The sequence below is a fragment of the Sinohyriopsis cumingii genome, chromosome 7, assembly GCF_028554795.1.
Source record: "Sinohyriopsis cumingii isolate HCF-2022 chromosome 7, ASM2855479v2, whole genome shotgun sequence".
Taxonomy (NCBI): domain Eukaryota; kingdom Metazoa; phylum Mollusca; class Bivalvia; order Unionida; family Unionidae; genus Sinohyriopsis; species Sinohyriopsis cumingii.
The window spans coordinates 56,249,711-56,271,544 of NC_142967.1; the positions used below are offsets into that span (position 1 = coordinate 56,249,711).

Sequence of the window (21,834 nt, forward strand, 5' to 3'; positions counted from 1 at the left end):
TATTATTGAGTGTTACACATTGATGTGTACATATATACATATAAAGGAAGAATTATTGTTAAGCATTACACGGTGATGTATACATATACACACAAAAAGAAGGAAGTAATGTTGAGCATTATGCACTGATGGGTACATATACACAAAAAGAAGGAAGTATTGTTGAGCATTACACAGTGATTTATTCATATACAAACATAAAGGAGGAATATTCAGCATTACACTGATTTATACACATACAAAGACAGGAAGAAGTATTACTGAGCATTACACATTGTGTACATATACACACATAAAGGAAGAAGTATTGTTGAGCATTACACAGTGACTTGTACACATTTTGTTGGATAGGTCTGATGACTAGTAGTATCCCTTCTTGAGAAAAATGTTTTCACATATGGGAGCAGTTATCAGATTAAAAATGGTTTCCCATTGCTGGCACCAATATTGTAATTTCTCTACCTGGCATACAGATTTATTGGTGCTGTGCCAAAATCATCACTTAAGAACTCAAAACTCCAAGGCTGTTCAAGTTCTACTCACTGTATGTGGTTAGAATTCAGATAGGTTGGTTTGTTATCATGAAGTTTTTCATGATGGACTTACTCACCTTTGAATTGATTACTATGAGACTGTACACAAATGCTTGAATTTGTAAACAACTTGTGCCTGTTAAATTTACAATCTACAATTGACAACTATTACACTAGGTAATAAAAGAAAGTTTGAAAACAAACTGTGGCAAGATTTAACTGTGTGTACTTGTTTCTTCATGTCATTTGGGACAATAAATAATACATTTAGAGTAAACATTTTGTTTGTATGATCATAAAAATTACATAGCCTTTGTGAAAATGATAAAATTTTGCTTTGTCCAATTCTCATATTTATTGCTCCATGTCACTTGAAAGCTGATAATTTAATTTGTTGCTATCAGTTCTCTTCTCATGGTTAATAATGGCTACAGGGTCCCATTATCTGATATTTCAAATAAAATGAAATGTTTGTACCTAACACCTCATTCCATGTCCTTTTGAAATGGCTACATTTCTGTTTACCAGTTAGCATCCCCCTCTTAAGGTCACTAAATTGTTTAAATTGTGTTTCTTTTGTTTTTAGCCATGTGATTTGTTACCGAGGGCATACTATAGGCTGCATTTAACTCATATCAGCAGATTGTACATAAATATCAATCAATCTCGGTTCTCTTCAAAAGTTGTTGCAAAGCTCAATTTCAAACTTTTGTTAAGAAAATCATTGTTCTTTGTCATCATGACAGTTACTTTTCTTGTTACTACAGATGCATATTGGGTGCTTGAGTGGTCTAAGGCACTTGCCTTTACTGATCACTGTCTGCATGGATCTGAGTCTCAGGCCTGACCAACACGAGTACATGAGAAAGCTTGCCAGTAGCTTCCCATGGGTTGGTGTTTCTTGCCTTGATTATTGCAAAACCATTGAGACATTTTAAATTTTAAAGTATTTGGAAGCAAGATTTTTGTATGCTTGGTGGAGTGGAGTTTGACAGTTGCAAGGATTGCCATATTAAAGTGCCTAAAACAAAAATTTAATTTTTTGTTTATGTCTTATCAAAGTTATTGTGCTTTATTTTATGATACTTAGTATGTTCAGTGCCATAACTTGCAACTGTTATGGAATTTATACATTTGAATTTCAAGACTGCTCTGGTGGCCTAGTGGTTAGAGCATCCACCTTGGATGTGGGAGGTTGCTATTTTCAACCTGGGCCAAGTCATACCAAAGACTTATAAAAATGGTACTAAAAGCTGCCTCGCTAGGTGCTCTGCATTAAGAGTGTTAGGAATGGTCAGCCTGGTGTCAGGATAATGTGACTGGTTGGGACATGATGCTACGTCTGTGACTTGATGCCCCATTGCTAGACATCATTATAAACTGCCACACTGCAGACATCATAGTGATATGACTGAAACATTGTTAAAGTTACGTTAAAAATCCAAAACACACACACACTTGAATTTCAAGCTTTTAAAACAATACCTTGACATGCATTTTTCAGAAACACTTCCAGATTTAGTTACATAGAGTAAAGAAACCCAAGGCCTCAGAAAGACACCTGACCCTGTAAAATGCACATTACAGCTTCCTCTGTCAGTGTAACTTTTAAAGCTCTTGGATGACTTTGATTATGGCATGAGACTATGCACTTTGATTATGACTTTATTTTTGGAAAGAGTTTTTATCAGGATATAGTAAAACAGGTAACATCTGCCTGATACAAAGCTTGGCAGATAGATTACATAAGTTGTGTTCATCAATACTGTTTAGTGAAATGATGTAAGACAGGTGAGCTGTACCAGGTATTTGTGCCTTTGTTAAGTGGGATCAGATGTTACATGTTTTCAAAGGATTTGCATTTGTTAACTGGGTTAGTGTTAAGGCAAAGGAAGTGCTGTCCCCTTATTACTTGAGCTGTTGTGAAGAAATGGTTTTATTTGTGAACTCATACTTAGTAATGTCAAATTAGATCATTGTTACAATTCAAGTCAAAATGGTGAAAATGAACAGTGCTTTGCAGGGTAAAAATATCATCAAAGTGCAAGCATTTAATTGACATCCATTTACTAGAAGTTCAGTTCGGCCAGTATTGCTTTTGAACTATATTAAGCACTTTGTATTGTCATGCCATTTGCCTGCTTGCACTTTGATATTTGGATGTAATATTATGTCAGGCATTAAATTGTTCTTAGCATTTCAACGTTAACTGTAAGATGTCTTGGGAGCAATTTCATCCTATTCAACAACTAACATTAATGCATTGTGATAGCTCATTGATAATAGACCATGGCAGAAGACATGTTGGTCATTAAGTCATTTTGGAGAATTGGCAAGATCATCCTTAAGTGCAACCTCATGATTGACAATGTCTGGAAAATGATAACCAGGGCAACCATTTATAGCCTAAATACTGCAGTGGCTGCCAGGAGTGAAAACTCTGTTATCTCTGCCTCCCATAATGTTTTCTCTCAGTTCCATGTGTGGTGTGTGTGTGTGTGTGTGTGTGTGTGTGTGTGTGTGTATATATATATATATATATTTGTTTAAAGGTCATTTAGGAAAAAAAATCATCAAAATGTAAATTTGTCATGGCTTTCAGTGTATCCCCTTATGTGTGCAAGATCGAGAGTCCCCCCCCAAAAAAAAAAACTTTTGGCACCATGACTTGGAGGCTCATATTGTGTTAAAAACAAATTTTGTGTCAAAACTGGGCATCTGATGCACAAATTAGGATAAAAGAAAACACTGGCTGCTGTAGAACATTATATGTAGATCATAAAGCTTTTTCTCCATTTTAACCAACTCAGTTTACCTAATTCCTGAAATTTACACTTGAAATTAATTTAGACTTGTCCATGACTACCAACTATATTAGCGAACTTGTTTAAGACTTCATTTGCTGTTGTGTGTTTGACATCATTCTAAAATGAGGCAACTAGCACTCAAGTAGAAGCGCACAGACATTTCAAGAAAAATTGACAGATTTGTGCAGTACCCAGGCAGTATACAGCAAAGATTTTGATCAAAAAAATTGCGAGCAAGAGAGCGAGAGAGAGAATAAATATTGAAAAATAAGTTGTCCCCTTTGGTAGGGTACAGAAATTGGAATTGCAAATATGGCATCATTTTGCCTTTGCTGACGAGATTTGTGATGGAATAAGAACAGTTAAGTGTCTAGTAGAAATGGAGAAATACATGTATCATGTTAGGCAAAGGAAGCAGATCTCACAAGTGCCACCCATAAATGATGGAATATAGATGGATAATAATCATTATGAGGTTTTTAGGTATGGAAGATTTTTAAATAGTTTAAATAGAAATCTCCGTATTTTACCTTTAACCCATTCAAAAATGGAAGTCAAACCCTGCCAGATTAGCTGCTTTCCTCTCTGTTGTATCTTGCCAGTAGCTTCTCATGGGTCGGTGGTTCTTTCCGGGGTTTTCACGGGTTCTTCCTCCACTATTAATACTGGCCACCATGTATAGTATCGTGTGCTGAAAAATGGTGTTAAACCCCACAATAACAACAACAACTCTCTGTTGTATCTTGAGTATTGAAAACATGGAACTGACCATTAAATTTGAGAGTGGGGGTGTTAAAAAAAATTTCAGCAGTATAGAGTTTGAGAAACAGTTATTTAAAAGAAATAAAGATATCCTGGTTGGAAAGAAATTCACAGTACCTCCACCCCTCCAAAAATTAAATGGTCAGTCCCCAGACAAAGAAGCCTACAAAATTTATTGAGTTTTCATTGTATCTTGATATTTGTTTTATCACTAGAAACTAAATTAGCTGTAATGGTTTAATGTACATGTTGTATTTGGTATGTCTCCTTCATGTCAATAATTTTCTCTATTGATCTGGTATTTACCACAAAAGAATGAGGTATAGGATTTACAGGCTTGTTTTATTTAGATTCTTTCATTCGGAGAGGATTATAAAGAACTGCAATGCTGAGTTATCAGTGTATACTGTATAACAATTTGGCTATATATTATATTTCTGCTGCCAGCCTGAGATAAAAGTAAAGGATAGAACTCCATAAAACTGACAGTATCTCTGCCTTCTCCATGTCTGAGAGTACATGTACTGTATGCATTTATTAATGTGAAATATGCTGGCTTCATGCTGTAAAACCATGTTCATTTGGATGTCATTGCTGTGCATCTTTTAGGGAATAGTGGCATACCATACCCTCCATTGATCTTTCTGTCCATCCATAACCACAGCTCCTCCGAATCAACTTAGAGGAAATCACTAAATTTAGTTTGCCTATGTGGTGACCATTTGTGTAACATATAGGTTGTCTGTATGAAATATATATATATATATATATATATATATATATATATATATATATATATATATATATATATATATATATATATAGGTTGCCTGTATGTTGACCATCTGCATGACATGAACATTTTGGTTGCCTATATGATGACCATCTATGTGTTATGTAGGTTGCCTGTATTGATGACCATCTGCATGATATATAGATTGCGCATATTATGACTATTTGCATTTTATTTACATGTAGGTTGCCTGTATGATGAGTACCAGTGTGATGTGAAGATACACATTGTAATATAATGGGCATCCATAGTCCCTGGGAGGGTGTTAAACATTAAATACACATTTTTATAACATTGTTTTACCAAATTTTGTGCATGCATTTGTAGGAGGTTGATATATAATATGCATGGACTTTATGGTTACAACCCATGGGTCTTGGTCTTCATGTGGGGTTGGGTGGGGATGGGGGTTGTAGTTAGGACTGGGGGAAAGACATGTAATATAAAACCTGTACCATGATCAACCATGGAATTAGCTCAGAGTTCCAGTAATAATTTGCCTTGACCAGCCATGAAAGTACTGATAGTTCAGAGATCCAGTAATGATTTGCCATGATCAGTCAGGGAATTATTTCAGAGATCCAGTAATGATTTGCCATGATCAAACATTTAATTAGCTCAGAGATCCAGTAATGATTTACTATGTTCAGCCATGGAATTAGCTCAGAGATTCAGTAATGATTTGCCATCATCAGCCATGGAATTAGCTCAGAGATCCAGTAATGATTTACCATGGTCTTTCATGGAAGTAGCTTAGAGCTCCAGTAGTGATTTGCCATGGTTGTTCATAGAGATCCAGTAATGATCCACAGAGAACCAAATAGAATCACATTTAAAATGATATATTGATGGTATGGAATGTAAAGTGATGATTGCTTCTTGTCCTTTGATTTTTGTTAGTGGGTAGCAAGACACAAATCTGGCTATGGTTAAAACTTTGGTTAAAGCTTTTCATTATGAGGCTGAGACAATTCATTTTATGACATATATACTTTTCCCTTTTACTTTGGGATCAAGGTATTAGTTAGACCATTTGCAGGTTTTAGTTATTTTTGTATTATTTGCTTCTATTTCCTTAACCCCTTGAAGGATTTTCCAAATGCTTGAGGTGCATCACTATAGAGGGCTCGAGGTGGCCGAGTGGTCTAAGATGTTGCCTTTGCAGATTACTCAATCTCACCTCTGTCCATCTGAATTTGAGTCTCACCTCTGCCATCTTGGGTATTTGAGAAAGTTTGCCAGTAGATTCCCATGAGTCGGTGGTTTTCCTGGGATATACTCTGTTTTATCTCCAACAAATAATATGGCCACCATTTACAGCCTACATTGTGCTGAGAAATGGTGTTTGACTCACAAACCATGTGAATCATTATGAATCTAAGATGGTTAATTCTGTGACATACGCATTTGCCCCTGTGACTTCATAGTGAAGGTTATAGGTGTAAAATATTTGTATGGTTTTGGTTAGTATTTTTTCTTTATTTGTGTGTATTTCCCTAAACACCTTGATGGATTTTGTTGCATACTTAGAATGAGTTATTCTGATGTTAAGACATTAACCCCTGGAGGTTTTTGTCATTTTCGCCTGAAAATGGAGTAGGAAACACATTTTGAAAGCTATTTCTGAATATATCCGAAAACACCAAATCCCAGGCGATATTTCACTAACATACTGCTTTGTTTTGAGCAGAAGGGTAAAAGAAGTTGTTTTTTTGTGTGGCTAAACAGAGCCATTATTTTTTTTATGGAGACCACTCTTTATTCCAAATGCCCATCTTATCCTACTTTTTGCAAAGGTTCATCTGTCTGTTTGCAGTTCATACCAGTTTGCCTTAGATCTGAGACCAAAAAGTCTAAAATCCAGACACAAAATCGGATTACGACCACAGGTGAATTTTGGGTAGAAACAAATCTCTATGACTTACTTGCTTAACTTGCTCACTCTGGGGTCAGCATTCAACCATCTTACTCTGGAGTCAGTGTTCAGCATGTCACACGTTTTATAGATTCTGGAGTCATTGTTCAACCTGTCACATGTTTGATAGACTCTGGAGTTTGTGTTCAACCTGTCACATGTTTTATCGACTGGATTCATTGTTCAACCTGCCTCATGTTTGATAGACTCTGGAGTTAGTGTTCAACCTGTCACATGTTTTATAGACTTGGAGTCAGTGTTCAACCTGTCACATGTTTTATAGACTCTTGGGTCAGTGTTCAGCCTGTCATATGTTTGATAGACTTGGAGTCAGTGTTCAGCCTGTCACATGTTTTATAGACTTGGAGTCAGTGTTCAACCTGTCACATGTTTTATAGACTCTTGGGTCAGTGTTCAACCTGTCACATGTTTTATAGACTCTTGGGTCAGTGTTCAACCTGTCACATGTTTTATAGACTCTTGGGTCAGTGTTCAACCAGTCAAGTTTTATAGCAACATGTTGACTATGGTCTTGACATGGAGGTCCAGATTTTGTTATTACCCCGGTTGGTCAAAGACCAACAGTATGTATGCTGTGGCTCTTGTAAATACAGGCCCAGCCCTAGGATGTGCAGGGCCCAAGGCAGCAAGCGATGAGTGGGGCCCCAAGCAAAAATTATTGCATTGTTGTTGTTGTTTGGTTTAACGCCATTTTTCAGCACACGATAAGCTATACATGGCAGCCAGTATTAATGGTGGAGGAAGAACCCAGGAAAACCCGTGAAGAACCACCGACCCACGAGAAGCTACTGGAAGCTTTCTCACATATCCTCATTGGCCAAATCCTTGACTCGACCAAACGCAGACGGAGGTGAGATGGCAGTGATCCGTAATGGAGAGCACTTTAGACCACTCTGCCACTCGGTGCCCCTATTGCAATGTGGAGTTGATTTTATTTTCTGAAAGCAAGGGGCCCAAGGCAGTTGCCTTGTTAGCCTTGCCCTATGGCCGGGCCTGTATAAACAACCACACATTGTTGACACTTATTTACCATTGCAAAGCACAGATTTGGGTCGATGCTTTTTTCTTGAATCATAAGTCAGCTCAGTAAAGTCGATTACACCCTGGTCTGTGATGGCATATCTGGGTTAATGCTATTTGTTTGAACCACAAGTTAAACTTGATAAAGTAGATCAGTAATCCAGAACTATGTGTGCATGCAGCCCAGTCCATCATTTTGTGTGCCTTGTTGCAGTGTAGGCTGCAAAAATATGCATTTTAATTAATATGCATAATTGGTGATAAGGAACTGTTCTTGCACATGTAGACTGAGTCCTTAAGTCTTTTATTCACTTTGGTCCCCAGCCAAAACAAGGTTGGATGCCCCTGTAGTTAATTATGTTCTGCTCTGTGATAGCAGATCTGGGTCAGTGCTGTATGAAGTATTGTGCAGGTTAATTAGTAAATACATGCAGGGTGCTGCTGACAAGCAGAATGTTGGATACACCTTAGTGGAGATATAGATGAGGTTTGATGACAGTGATTCCTGAATGTGCTGATGTAGACTGGTGGTTTTTGGGCAGAGAGTTTGTTTTGTAATTTATACTTTTTGCTGTTTTGAAGAATTTAGTTTTTAATGTATTGTGGCACAGCAACGCAGATAGGTTCTTTAGTGCAGATGTGATTGGAGTAAAGTGCCTTGCTAGAGGACACACGCTGGTAGCCAAGATAGGCTTATTAGATGGTTGGAGCATTTGAACCAACTGTTTCTGTCATGAGTATATCACACTAACCCCCGAGCTGTTGCTGCTCCTGCCTTCTGTGTCATGCTGTAGGGTACATCAGATCTATTCTACATCCCCTAACACATGCGGAGGTTTTTAAGAAAGAAAACAGACACTTATTAATAATTTTGTCATACGCTGTCTGTCAATAGTTATTATTTACATGAATGACTTACTAACTTTAAGGGGCCCCGAGTGGCCGAGTGGTTTAAAGTGCTCACCATTCCGGATTACTGCCATCTCACCTCTGTCTGCGTATGTTCGAGTCCAAGGCTCGGCTAGCATGGGTACGTGTGAAAGCCTGCCAGTAGCTTCTCGAGGGTCGGTGGTTCTTTCCTGGGTTTTCCAGGGTTCTTCCTCCACCAGTTATACTGGCCGCCATGTATGGCCTATCTTGTGCTGAAAAATGGCGTTAAACCCTAGAACAACAGCAACTAACTTTAAAGAAATAATGTACCATATATACTCACCTATAAGTGGAGTCCAACTGCAAAGACCAGATCTGCCATCGCACAATGTGCCAGCATATCTTGCTCTGTGCAGTTTGTTAATCAGTAGAACAGACAACATAGACCCTGATTTTTTGGCACATTATGCTACAGCAGATCAGGATCTTTGATGCTTGCTGTTTGACTCAACCTATGAACGAGTACACACACACACACAGATATATATATATATATATATATATATATATATATATATATATATATATATATATATATATATATATATATATATATATATATATATATATATATATAATGCTTTAAGGACATCCACTATACATATCCTCAAGAATTTTGGTCAACAAAGCTGTCTGTCATGGAGGAAAACATACCCAAACATGACTGGAAAAGCACAGAATGAAATCAGATATCTAAGGACCTAAGTGTAAATACTTCAGCACTCAACCAAATCAGAATTCAGGTCATAAATAAAGTGAATATTTTTTACACCAGTAGTTTAACGCAAGCAATACTATGTACGCTGCAAGTATGAAAAGCGGTGTTGGTCTCTTTGCTGTAATTAATGCCATACTTTATTGCAAACAGTTCCTTTAGACAGCATCTCAACAGAGTGTGGTGACTGTCAGTCAGCTAGAGCATAACAGATATTTCAATAATGCTAATCTGTTGAAAGACACCAGGGTACTGTTTACCCAACATTTCAATTTCATATATGGGGTTTGTCAAGCAGTCTGTCAGGACCCCAGTGGGCCACCTATTCAGGTCATACCAAAAGAACTTATTTATTTGCAGATCTTTATAACTTAAACATCACTGTCAGTTTTTATTATTTTTCACCACATACTCAAATGTCCTCAGTCCTTAACTTGGATTTTTTTCAAGAAGAATGATGACAGTTGTATACAAGTTGTTATTTAGTGGCAGAGCATTCTCCTTGAATCCAAGCAGTATATCTGAAACTACAAAGATTTTGCACCAAAGAAGAAAATCTGATTTAAAACATAATTTTCTTAACTTTTCCAGGGACCAGTGCCGATTTGTCAAACCTAAGATCCGACTGGCCTCTCCAGTTCCATGACATACACGGGGACAACATCAAGTTGAGTCCAGACAAGTTGCGGGCAAAAAGGGCTGACAGCTTCTGCAAGGGAATTTGCTTCAGCAATCGACCTGTATCGATCAACGAAAAGGTCTATATTCGATTTTATGAAATTTCCTGCAGCTGGAGTGGTGTGTTACGATTTGGATTTACCAATGTTGATCCTGGAACATTAGAAGGCTCAAATCTGCCTCGATATGCATGTCCAGATCTTACGAATAAGCCTGGATACTGGGCTAAAGCTCTTGCAGAGCGATATGCAGTAGTAAACAATGTGTTATATTTTTATGTTACACGATCGGGGGATGTGTTGTACGGTGTAAATGGAGATGACAAAGGTATATTTTTCAGTGGTGTAAATACAAATGCTCCAATATGGGCTGTGATGGACATATATGGGAATACTATTGCAGTAGAATTCACACAACCAGAGACACCTGTATTAAATAATATGATCAGTGTTTCAAGTCAAGGAAATCAACAGACTATTACTTCATCCATGTCCTCTTTGACTCTGAGTAGTCGTGAACATCAGGTGCCCAGCAATCTTTCAATAAGTCCACGGTGCAATATCAGTATGGAGTTAACACCTCTCCCTTTTCATGTGCTTTGTGGGCGGAACATTAGATTGTCACATGATAAGACTGAAGCCTCACGGACTCAGGAGGAATACTGTAATGGTTATGTGTTTACATCTCGGCCCCTCAGGTGTGGGGAGAAAATTGTGATTGTTGTTCAAGGTGTAGACAGGTCATATGTTGGTGGGTTGGCTTTAGGATTCACGGCATGTGATCCAGCGAATATCCGAATGGAGGATCTTCCAGATGATGCAGATCTTCTTTTAGATCGCATGGAATACTGGGTGGTAAATAAAGACATCTGCCGGAATCCAGAAGTAGGAGAAGAGCTAAGCTTTCATTTAACTACTGAAGGTAGTAAATTCGGAGTACACATATAAAATAAATCTTTTGAATTTCTGATCTTTCCCTGTCCATTGCTATCTGTTATTTCAATCTTATAGTTACAGGTAAAATACATTGTGCACAGAGGCTGCTGTTTCATGGAAATGATCATCTTGTACAGAAAATTCTGAAAATGTGATGTAATTAATATATCGGCTCAATTGTGGGCATCTACTAATACCATATATACTTACTTATAAGTCGAGTCCAACTGCAAACCGCACAGATCCAGATCTGCCATTGCATCTGGGTCTGTGTAGTTTTTAAGGAGTAATCAGTAGAATAAACAACGTAGACCCTGATTTGCAGATTTACAAGTGAGTATATACAGCAGTTAATATTATAAGAAGAACATAATGTATGATACCTGAACAATAAATTGAAACGGTTATTTAATTGCATTAGGCAAGGTAGGCTGTTAAATTTGTACAATATACGTCAGAAGAAGCAATATAATCATCAGTACATGTATTGGATTGAATGATGAAGAAGAAGAATACATTTTTAGGTTCTATACACCAGCATGGTTGCAGGCAAAACCTGAAGCTGATGATTTCCAAGATGCAAAGGATTATGCCAAAATTGTGAAAACCAACACCTGACTAATTTTTGAATTAAGATGTGACATATACCTAAAGACAAATTTAAAAGCCATAAATGGATCAGACTGCAAATAAAGGTCTCTTTTAATGTTGTTTATACTGTGAAAAATAGTACCTTATGAGATCAAATTATATAGGTGATGCTTACATTGAATAACAGCTCTTCAAGAACAAGATACACCTTTTGATGGGAAACAGTACATTCACATGATGGAGAAATACTGGCAGGTGCACTCATTTGTCTTCACCTTTCTGGAGAATACACATTCACTACAGGTGGAGAATAAAACATCTGTTTGCCCTCTTTGATCATTTAGTACCAATGCTGATTCTTTATTTATGCCCAACCACCACAGTGGAAACACCTTGATTATCTCTGAGCCTTGGAAAAATAAACTGTCTGGCATCTTAGGGCAAGATTAATATTTTGCTGGGCAAGTAAAATGAGCTGTTACTTGCCTCGAATTGTAAAATAATGGAAAAATCTGAATATATGTTAAAGTTTATGAAACTTTTAAACATGGGTGTATAGACAAATTTATGAAATTGTCCATGCCTGGAGTGTAGCAATAGATCGGTCTCCTTACAATTTGAAATCAAGAGTAATTTTAATTTGTCTTTAGATCTTTTGTACTGAAATATTTCATCGAATTGACTTTAGTATTTCTCACAAAGTGGGAAGTCACTTTTCAGATTTGAGCGTATTTGTGAGTTAGGGCCTTTTCTTAGGGGTCAAAGAAAAGACCTCTTCAGTCATTTTGTGGTGTGATAAAGGATCCCCCTTGCCAATAAAAAAACAAGAACTTATCTGATACTACTGGTACTGTAGTCCTTTTCATTTGCAAAAAATTATCCTTGAGTGCTCCAATTAGAAAAATTTGTAGAAGGATGGGTGAGAGGAGCACCTTGTACCATGAAGCATTTGGCTTTATATTGTTTTTAAGACAAAAAAGGTAAAGTCACTGTCACTGAATTAAAGAACAAAACTTGTTTCTGCACATAAATTTCAGTTATTTGACAATTTATCTTCATTAGAATTTGTGGACAACATGCATGGTGGGTAAGAAAGAAGTCATTTGATTTAAGGGTCAAAAGGTTAAGGTTCAAGGACATGAAGTGAAAGAAGAAAAATTGCTTTTGCATAACTTTAGTTCTGGGTTCCTTGTCTTTACCAGAGGTTGTCTTGGGCTTGCACTCAAGGTATGAGAGTGGCCATTTGTAGCTAAGAGAAAAATGGATTTTACAGAATAACATTTTAGAGTTAACTTCTTGTGAACTTGGTTTCTATTCTTGTGCACTTGGTTTCTATTCTTTCATAAATATATTACTCCTTTGGAAATAATATGTTTAAATTAGAAGGACCAAATAATCATAAAGTTAAAATTCAGAGAATTGTGACTTAAATAATATTTTCAAATGCGTCACATCAGATTTTCCTTTTTACATAATTTCTGTCATTAACATGCAATAAATGTATTTAGCCATGCAGAGCTCAAGGTATAAAGCTTTACTATCACTGTCAACAAAATATGGCAGTTCACATTGACAGGCTTTTCAGTATCACTGTCGATAAAAGATGGCCGTTGACTTTGACAGGCTTGATAGTATTACTATCAACAAAATTTGGCAATTCACTTCGATATGCTTTTCAGTATCACTGTCAATAAAATTGGCAGTTCACTTTGACAGGCTTTTCAGTATCACTGTCAATAAAATTTGGCAATTCACTTTGACAGGCCTTTCAGTGCTGGAAATATTTTCACTGTCAATAAAATTGGCAATTCACTTTGACAGGCTTTTCAGTATCATTGTCAATAAAATTTGGCAATTCTCTTTGACAGGCCTGTTAGTGCTGGAAATATTTAGGAGCTTATCAGCATGTGAAAGGTGTGACAGAGTAACTGTAGAATCAATTAGTAAATGTCACTGTCAATAAAATACAGCAATTCACTTTGACAGGCCTTTCAGTATCACTGTCAATAAAATTTGGCAATGCACATTGACATGCCTTTCAGTATCACTGTCAATAAAATTTCTCAATTCACTTTGACACACTTTTCAGTATCACTGTCAATAAGATTTCTCATTTCACTTTGACAGGCCTTTCGTTATCACCATCAATAAAATTTGGCAGTTCACTTTGACAGGCTTTTCAGTATCAATGTCAGTCAAATTTGGCAGTTCACTTTGACAGGCTTTTCAGTATCAATGTCAGTCAAATTTGGCAGTATTGCTGTCAGTATAATTTGGCAATTCTTTTTCACAAGCTTGTTAAGAAAAAGGACTTTAAATGAACATAAATAAATATGAAAAGAATGCAATATTTATCAGAAGAGCTGGAAATATTTAGGAGCTATTCAACATGAGAAAAGTGTGACAGATTAACTGTAAAATTGATTAGTCAATACCTAATTTTCACTTGTCCATCAAACTTTTGAAAAGATGGTTTCACTTAAATTGGAATTGAAGAAAATTGTCATTTTTGGATTAATTTAATTTTGGCAAAAAGCTCATGTTTAGTTGATGCCATTGTAATCTTTAAAATGAAAACAATAATGACCATGAAATCTCTGAGGTATGGTCACAACTGAGTGTCATTGATGTTACCAATTCGTGATGTCGCATTTCAACAAATTCTTGGCCGAGTGGTCTAAAGCGCTCACCGTTCCGGATCACTGCCATCTCACCTCTGTCTGCATGGGTTCGAGTCCAAGGCTCGGCTAGCGTGGGTACCTGGGAAAGCCTGCCAGTAGCTTCTCGTGGGTCGGTGGTTCTTCCCTGAGTTTTCCAGGGTTCTTCCTCCACCAGTTATACTGGCCGCCATGTATAGCCTATCTTGTGCTGAAAAATGGCATTAAACCCTACAACAACAACAACAATCAACAAATTCTGTTACCCCAAAGCATGAAATTAATAGTTTAGTAACAAGTCATGATGAGCTTCTTAAAGATTTCGAAAGAAAAAAGGCAGTGGAGAATGTGTAGAGGACAAATGGGATAATGTTATAATCCATCATATGCACTGGTGTGGGATAGGGAAACCTGATCTCAGGGTCAGAATTTAGGGGGTTCTCTTTGACCCAATAAGGAGAGTTTTCCATTTATTGAAGAATGTTTGCAAAAACACACATATATTTGGGGCTTCTGATGAACTGTCAGTGCTGCAGTCCTGACAAAGACCCAGAATGTGTAGGCAGAGATGAAACCATTGTGCAATGTAATCAGTCTTGTCTAGCAAACCTTTTTCTGATGCTTTATCTGGCTTCATCAAATATCTCAAATTCTTTTCTTCCGACTGAGATTTTTATGCATCTTTTTTATAGCAAAGCTGACAAGTATGAATTATGCCCTTTCAGCAGGTGTCCAGGATTATCTTGCAGTCCTATCTTGAGTTCCCGTTTTGCTTTAACCCAGAGACAACAGTGAGGAAGTCCTTAATTCATTTTAAAAGAAAAGAAAATATTTCCAGTTGTAGAATTTTTAAATGGTTTAGATACTTTTTTTAGCTGTACTGTACTGGTCATACACCAGACAGCATGATGCAAGACCAGGACTATTCTTTGATGTCTTGCCTTTGTTAACAAATATTGAGACACAAACCCAGTAGCAGATAGTGAGATGTATGGCCAGGATTTTTAAAAAATGTGTTACCTTTGTTAACAGATAGTGAGATACATGGCCAGGATTTTTAAAAAATGTGTTCCTTTGTTAACAGATAGTGAGACATATGGCCAGGATTTTAAAAAAATGTGTTACCTTTGTTAACAGATAGTGAGACATATGGCCAGGACAAGCTTTTACTGTCTTGCCCATTGTTAACAGATAGTGATAAGGCCAGGACTATTCTTTGTGGTCTTGCCTCAAGTTAAATATTGAGACATCCAGCCAAGATTATTCTTTGTGGTCTTGCCTCAAGTTAAATATTGAGACATCCAGCCAAGATTATTCTTTGTGGTCTTGCCTCAAGTTAAATATTGAGACATCCAGCCATTATTATTCTTTGTGGTCTTGCCTCAAGTTAAAATATTGAGACATCCAGCCAGGATTATTCTTTGTGGTCTTGCCTCAAGTTAAAATATTGAGACATCCAGCCAGGATTATTCTTTGTGGTCTTGCCTCAAGTTAAAATATTGAGACATCCAGCCAGGATTATTCTTTGTGGTCTTGCCTCAAGTTAAATATTGAGACATCCAGCCAGGATTATTCTTTGTGGTCTTGCCTCAAGTTAAAATATTGAGAACATCCAGCCAAGATTATTCTTTGTGGTTTTGCCTCAAGTTAAATATTGAGACATCCAGCCAAGATTATTCTTTGTGGTCCTGCCCTTTGTTAACAGCTGATAAGACATATGTATTGCTTTATCATCAGCAGCATTGTTGTCACTTAGATGGTTGCAAAAAATATAAAACTATTATCTATAAAAGATAACATGCTATTAATTATTTTCCAGGAAAGACACTAGTATTAACATATAGGTGGTGGAACATGTGATAATATAACTACCTGTATACAGTTTTGTACATGTTCTTCTCATTGTTCTTATTTCTGTAGGTGTGGACATTGTTCAAATTGCAGAGCAATTCCAGGTTTTGGATTGATGATGCTTATCAGTCTGTCATTTCTTTCATCTTTTTTTCTGTGTCTAAATGCATGGCATCCTCCTAAACTACTTAGATGATTGCCATGAAACACATTAGTTCTATAATCTAGTTGGACCTAAATGAAAACCAGTCTGATGTCAACTATAACTGTGCACAGTGGCATTCTTGAAACTCTTAATACCGCTATTCATCCTGAAAAAAAATAATTAACCGTTACAGATTGTTGCCATCTCACCTCTGGATGGGTTCGAGTCTCGGATTCTGCCAAATTAATGTGGGTATGTGAGAAAGCTTGCCAGTAGCTTGTCATGGATCAGTGGTTCTTTCCAGGGTTTTCCCAGGTTCTTCCTCCACCATTTATACTGGCCACCATGTATAGCCTATCTTGTGCTGAAAAATGGCATTAAACCCTATAACAACAACGACGACAAAAATAATATTCCCATGGGTTTTCACTAAAGACCTTCTTTATGATGTCTGGTTCATCCTAAATACAAAATGGTGTCATTTTGATGTCCATGTTGTCGTTCTTATTGTTATAGGGTTTAATGCCATTTTTCAGCACAAGATAGGCTATACATGGTGGCCAGTATAAACGGTGGAGGAAGAACCTGGGAAAACCCTGGAAAGAACTACCGACCCATGAGAAGCTACTGTCAAGTTTTCTCACATACCCACATTAGCTGAACCCAAGACTCAAACCCATGCAGACAGAGGTGAGATGGCAGTGATCCAGAATGGTGAGCGCTTTAGACCACTTGTCCACTCGAAGCCCCCTTGGGGTCCTTTATAGCCACCACAGTATTGGTTGTAAATAAAAATGGTACCAAGTTGACATCCATTATGTGCATCACAGCAACTGATTTAAACAGTTTTGTTATCGCTTTTTAATATCAAAGATGTTTTCAGAACTCCACAGTTAAAGGAAGAAATTATTTTATCTTTATTCCTTGAAATTCTTTTCAGACAGTAGATCATCAGTCCCTTTGAGGGACTTTTAAAAACTGCTGCACATTTGAAAAGAAATAAAATCTTTATTTTTCTCTTTAGTCATTTTTTTATCAAACCATTTTATTTGGATTTATTATTTTTTATGTGTTCTTTACATTTGAATGGCTAAGCTGTCACTTCTGATCCCAATATCATTTTCTCTGAGAAAATGTCCACATTGTGATTATCATTAATTTTGGTTCATTCATTTCCTACAGCCATGAAATACATTGTAATTTCTATAGCCACAACTTACATTGTAACTGCATTTATATCAGACAGTTATTCATTATGACATTCACTGACCTTAGTATTCAAGTGTGTCAGTATCAGTTATTTAATACAATTAGCTTACTCAGAGTTCTGATCAATGAAGCACTTGCCACAGAGTCAGAGTCTTAAAATCAAGCCACTGACCACTCTGGTGGCTTAGTGGTTAGAGCGTCTGGCTCAGATGCAGAAGGTCATGTGTTCAAACCACATCTGAGTCATACCAAAGACTTATAAAAATAGAACTAACAGCTGCCTCTCTTGATGCTCAGCATTAAGAGTTTAGTGTTAGAACTGGTTGGCCTGGTATCAGGATAATGTGACTGGGTGGGACATGATGCTACATGTCTGTGGCATGGTGCCCCAATGTTAGACATCACAATAAACTGCCACTTTGCAGACATCATAGCAATATGACTGAAAAATTGTTAAGGCTACATTAAAAATAAAAAAAGACACTCTCTCTCGTTATCACCTTCACTGACCTAAGTATTTGTGTGTGTGAATGTCAATTATTTAGTATGATTTGCTTGCTCAGAGTTCTGTCACAAATCATACTCTTGATCAATGAAGAACTTATCACATTGAGTGTTAAAATCAAGCCTCTAGAGGACTTGCATAATACATGTAGTTGGCACTTGGGGCACAAACTTCCAAATGATATTTTTGCTTTTTGTGCACCTTGCATGACATGTTGCCAGTTTTACTCTGCTAACATGCATACAAGTACTGGCAGGAGAAAATAGTGTTCAAGTAAAAACGAAATGCCATTGTGACCTATATTTTGTGCTTACATGACCCAGGTTATTCTTTATTTTTGGTTAATTTTCTAATATTGCCTTTAAAATAATGTTATATATATATATATATATATATATATATATATATATATATATATATATATATATATATATATATATATATATATATATATATAACGTGTGTGTGTATGTCATTAAGAGTACTACACCAATTAAACAAACTGAGGTTTTTTAAACCCTACGTTATGCAGCAAAAAATTAACTTAAATATGAAAGTTAGTTTTGAATGAATATAATATCATTTTGTCAAGTATTAATGGAAATAATAAAGATTGGTTGCAGGGATTGCTAACATTGGGCTGATTGGATATTTTGCTGTATTTCATTGTTTTTACAGGTCTGCAGAAAAGTATTTCCATCCATGTAAGGATGATCAGTTGAAATTGGTTCAGTATTTGTTAAAGTTTAGAATACAGATAACAAATCTATCCAATTAGAATATTAACTTCTGATTAATAATGACATTCATTTGCATGGATGTAAATGTTAAAAATTTTCATGGTTTTTTATTTCATGATAATTGCAGGAAGAACCTATGCATGTTTAGCTTCTTAGACAAGTTTCATATCAACATTACATCATTTTTCATTACATCATTTTTCAGTTCTCCGTCTTTGAATGACTGCTCCTTGTCATTCTAGAGGCTCAACTGTGTTTTCCATTTCGAAAATCATCACTATTGCCATCTTCATCACTGTCACCACCATTATCATTATACCACCATCACCTAAACCACTACCATTACTTAGTGTATTATTTGTATTACTTAGGTGAAGTGTGTTATTCCCGAAACAAGCAAAAGATGAGCACGTTGATGCATGTAGACAGAACTCTTCCACTGTGGGCTTTCTTTGATGTCTTTGGCAATGTCCAGAAAATTAAGCTTTTAGGTAAGTGCTCCCTTTGATAAAATGTCTCCATGAAACTTTTAGGTAAGTACTCTTACTTTAGACAATGTATCCGTTAAATTTTTAGGTAAGTACTCCCTTTTATACAATGTATCCATTTTACTTTTAGGTAAGTACTCCCTTTTATATAATGTATCCATTTTATTTTTAGCTAAGTACTTCCTCTTATACAATGTATCCATTAAACTTTCAGGTAAGTACTAACTTTTACACAATGTATCTGACTACAGACGACCTGGACCTAAATGAGTTGGTAGATCATGGTGTAAGCGCAATGCTTAAGATGATAAAAAGAGTATGTTGCATTATGATTCCTGTACTTGAAATGAATCCGTGGCCATCATATGAATATAACAGGATAAAAATAACTTTTGTATTCTACAGAATTCATCATACAGGCATACTGCTGTGGTCTTAAAAAAGTTTTGTGGGATGCTAGTTTTTATGGACTTTGTGTTTTGCACAAACCATAATTTTAAAGACCCAGTGGGAGACTGCTTCAGTGGCCTAGTGGTTAGAGCGTCTGCCTTGGATGCGGGAGGTCGCATGTTTGAACTCTGGCCGAGTATACCAAAGACTTAAAAAATGGTACTAAAAGCTGCCTTGCTAGGCACTCAGCATTAAGAGGTTAGTGTTAGGACCGGTCGGCCTGGTATCAGGATAATGTGACTGTGTGGGACATAATGCTACATGTCTGAGGCATGATGCCCCAGTGCTAGACATCACTTTAATCTGCCACACTGCAGAAAGTATAGCAATATGACTGAAAATTATTAATCTGCATGAAAAATTCAAATCACACATGCGAAAACCGAGTGAACAAAGAACAACAGGGTTCCTTTCCAATTCAAGAATTTAAGAAATGACAAAGAAAACCATGTGAATTTATATAGTTGCCCACAAAATGAAACCTTCATAGGAGACTCTTTTAAGGATTTCTTATTGTACTGTGTTGCCTTGAGAGTTTGATTTTAAGTTATTCTGTGTCAGTTTTACACAGACACACACACACACACACACAAGTAGGAAACCACCAATCATACATTGCTTTATCTCTTGATTTCATTGCTGATTTATCACAAGTTAGCCCTTTTATTTGTCAGCAATTGTCTGAAGTTGTAAATTGTTTCAAATTAAATGAATGCCTGTAAATTATGTTTCAGTATCCATTTAGTCCTTGGGACTTCTTCAGCAGGCAGTCAATCCGAGGGACTTCCTTTCTACAGTTACATATAGTTTATGCAAAGAAGCATATCAAACGCCCCAGTTGGCCTCGAAACTTTGATGTTTAATTGTTTGATGGTTTAAAAATAGGTTATTTATGGCTGAGGTAATTGTATTATCTCTAGTGCCTTGCCCAAGGACATTGCACATTAACTGACCCAGCCTGATCAGATCATAGAATTTTGAACCTGCATCCTTCTGGTTGTTTATTTGGCATGCTACCAATTAACCATGATGGCCTTTGAATGCAGTTATGGTATTATATGGGATTGGAGCTTCAAGCTTGGGATCAATAGCTAATATAAGTGTCCATTTATCAAGTAAACTTAGTTAAGAGCTCTTGCTTGTTTTGTTCTGTATGATTCTCTTATCAGTAATTGTGTGCAGGTCCAAACCATTTTCGAATTTCATCTTTACCTTGTGCATTCCATTTTATATAACGTAAAACTACTTATAGCTCATCGTAATTATGTGCCCTTTGATATTTTTGAGAGCTTTTATACAGAGTTATCCAAAATACAAACCATTTTCTTTTTTATGTTTCCCTCATATTTGTATTGGACCAGTTTGAAAAACTGGTTTGAGTTCTGGTTGGTCCTTTGTGATATGTCATCTGGCATCCATTCACAGTTCTTATTTACGAAAATCCACTTTCCAATTTGCATGTGAATTTTCATGAGCATTTTGGTGATCAGGCCTTCTACATATAGTCAGCTGATCCAACATCCAGTATAAAAAGAAAAACCTTCAAGCAAATTCTTCTTTTAAAAACATAAACATTTAACAGTTTTTGACCAATATTTTATAGCAGCATCTTAGCATAAATTCAGTCAGATAATGCCAATCCACCATCAAATATAGTCACCATTGCTAAAAATAGAAGAACCTTTAAGTGACTTTTTTTCATAAAATGACAAAGTTTTAAAAAATATTGTGACATAGAGGGCTTTCAGATTTGTGCAAATGGTGTCAATCAAATATAGCCACCATTACTAAATATTGTACAAATGGTGCCAATCAAATATAGCCACCATTACTAAATATTGTACAAATCGTGCCAATTAGAGATCAGTTATATTATCCATTACTAAATATTGTACAAATGTTGCCAGTTAGCGATCAGTTATATTATCCATTACTAAATATTGTATAAATGGTGCCAATCAAATATAGCCACCATTACTAAATATTGTACAAATGGTGCCAATCAAATATAGCCACCATTACTAAATATTTATAAATGGTACCAATCAAATATAGCCACCATTACTAAATATTGTACAAATGGTGCCAA

General features: G+C 36.3%; 1 protein-coding gene across 2 annotated transcripts in view; it reads left to right on the top strand.

Moving 5' to 3' along the window:
- The window catches only part of LOC149795303 (protein neuralized-like), a 126,239-nt gene that overhangs the window by 79,226 nt on the left and 25,179 nt on the right, over positions 1–21,834 (top strand). For both annotated transcript variants that reach the window (XM_089965036.1, XM_089965035.1), the window contains exons 2-3: positions 10,088–11,095; positions 19,179–19,298. In XM_089965036.1, the coding sequence (XP_089821162.1) occupies positions 10,088–11,095; positions 19,179–19,298 (1,128 nt within the window). The remainder of the gene's footprint in view (positions 1–10,087; positions 11,096–19,178; positions 19,299–21,834) is intronic.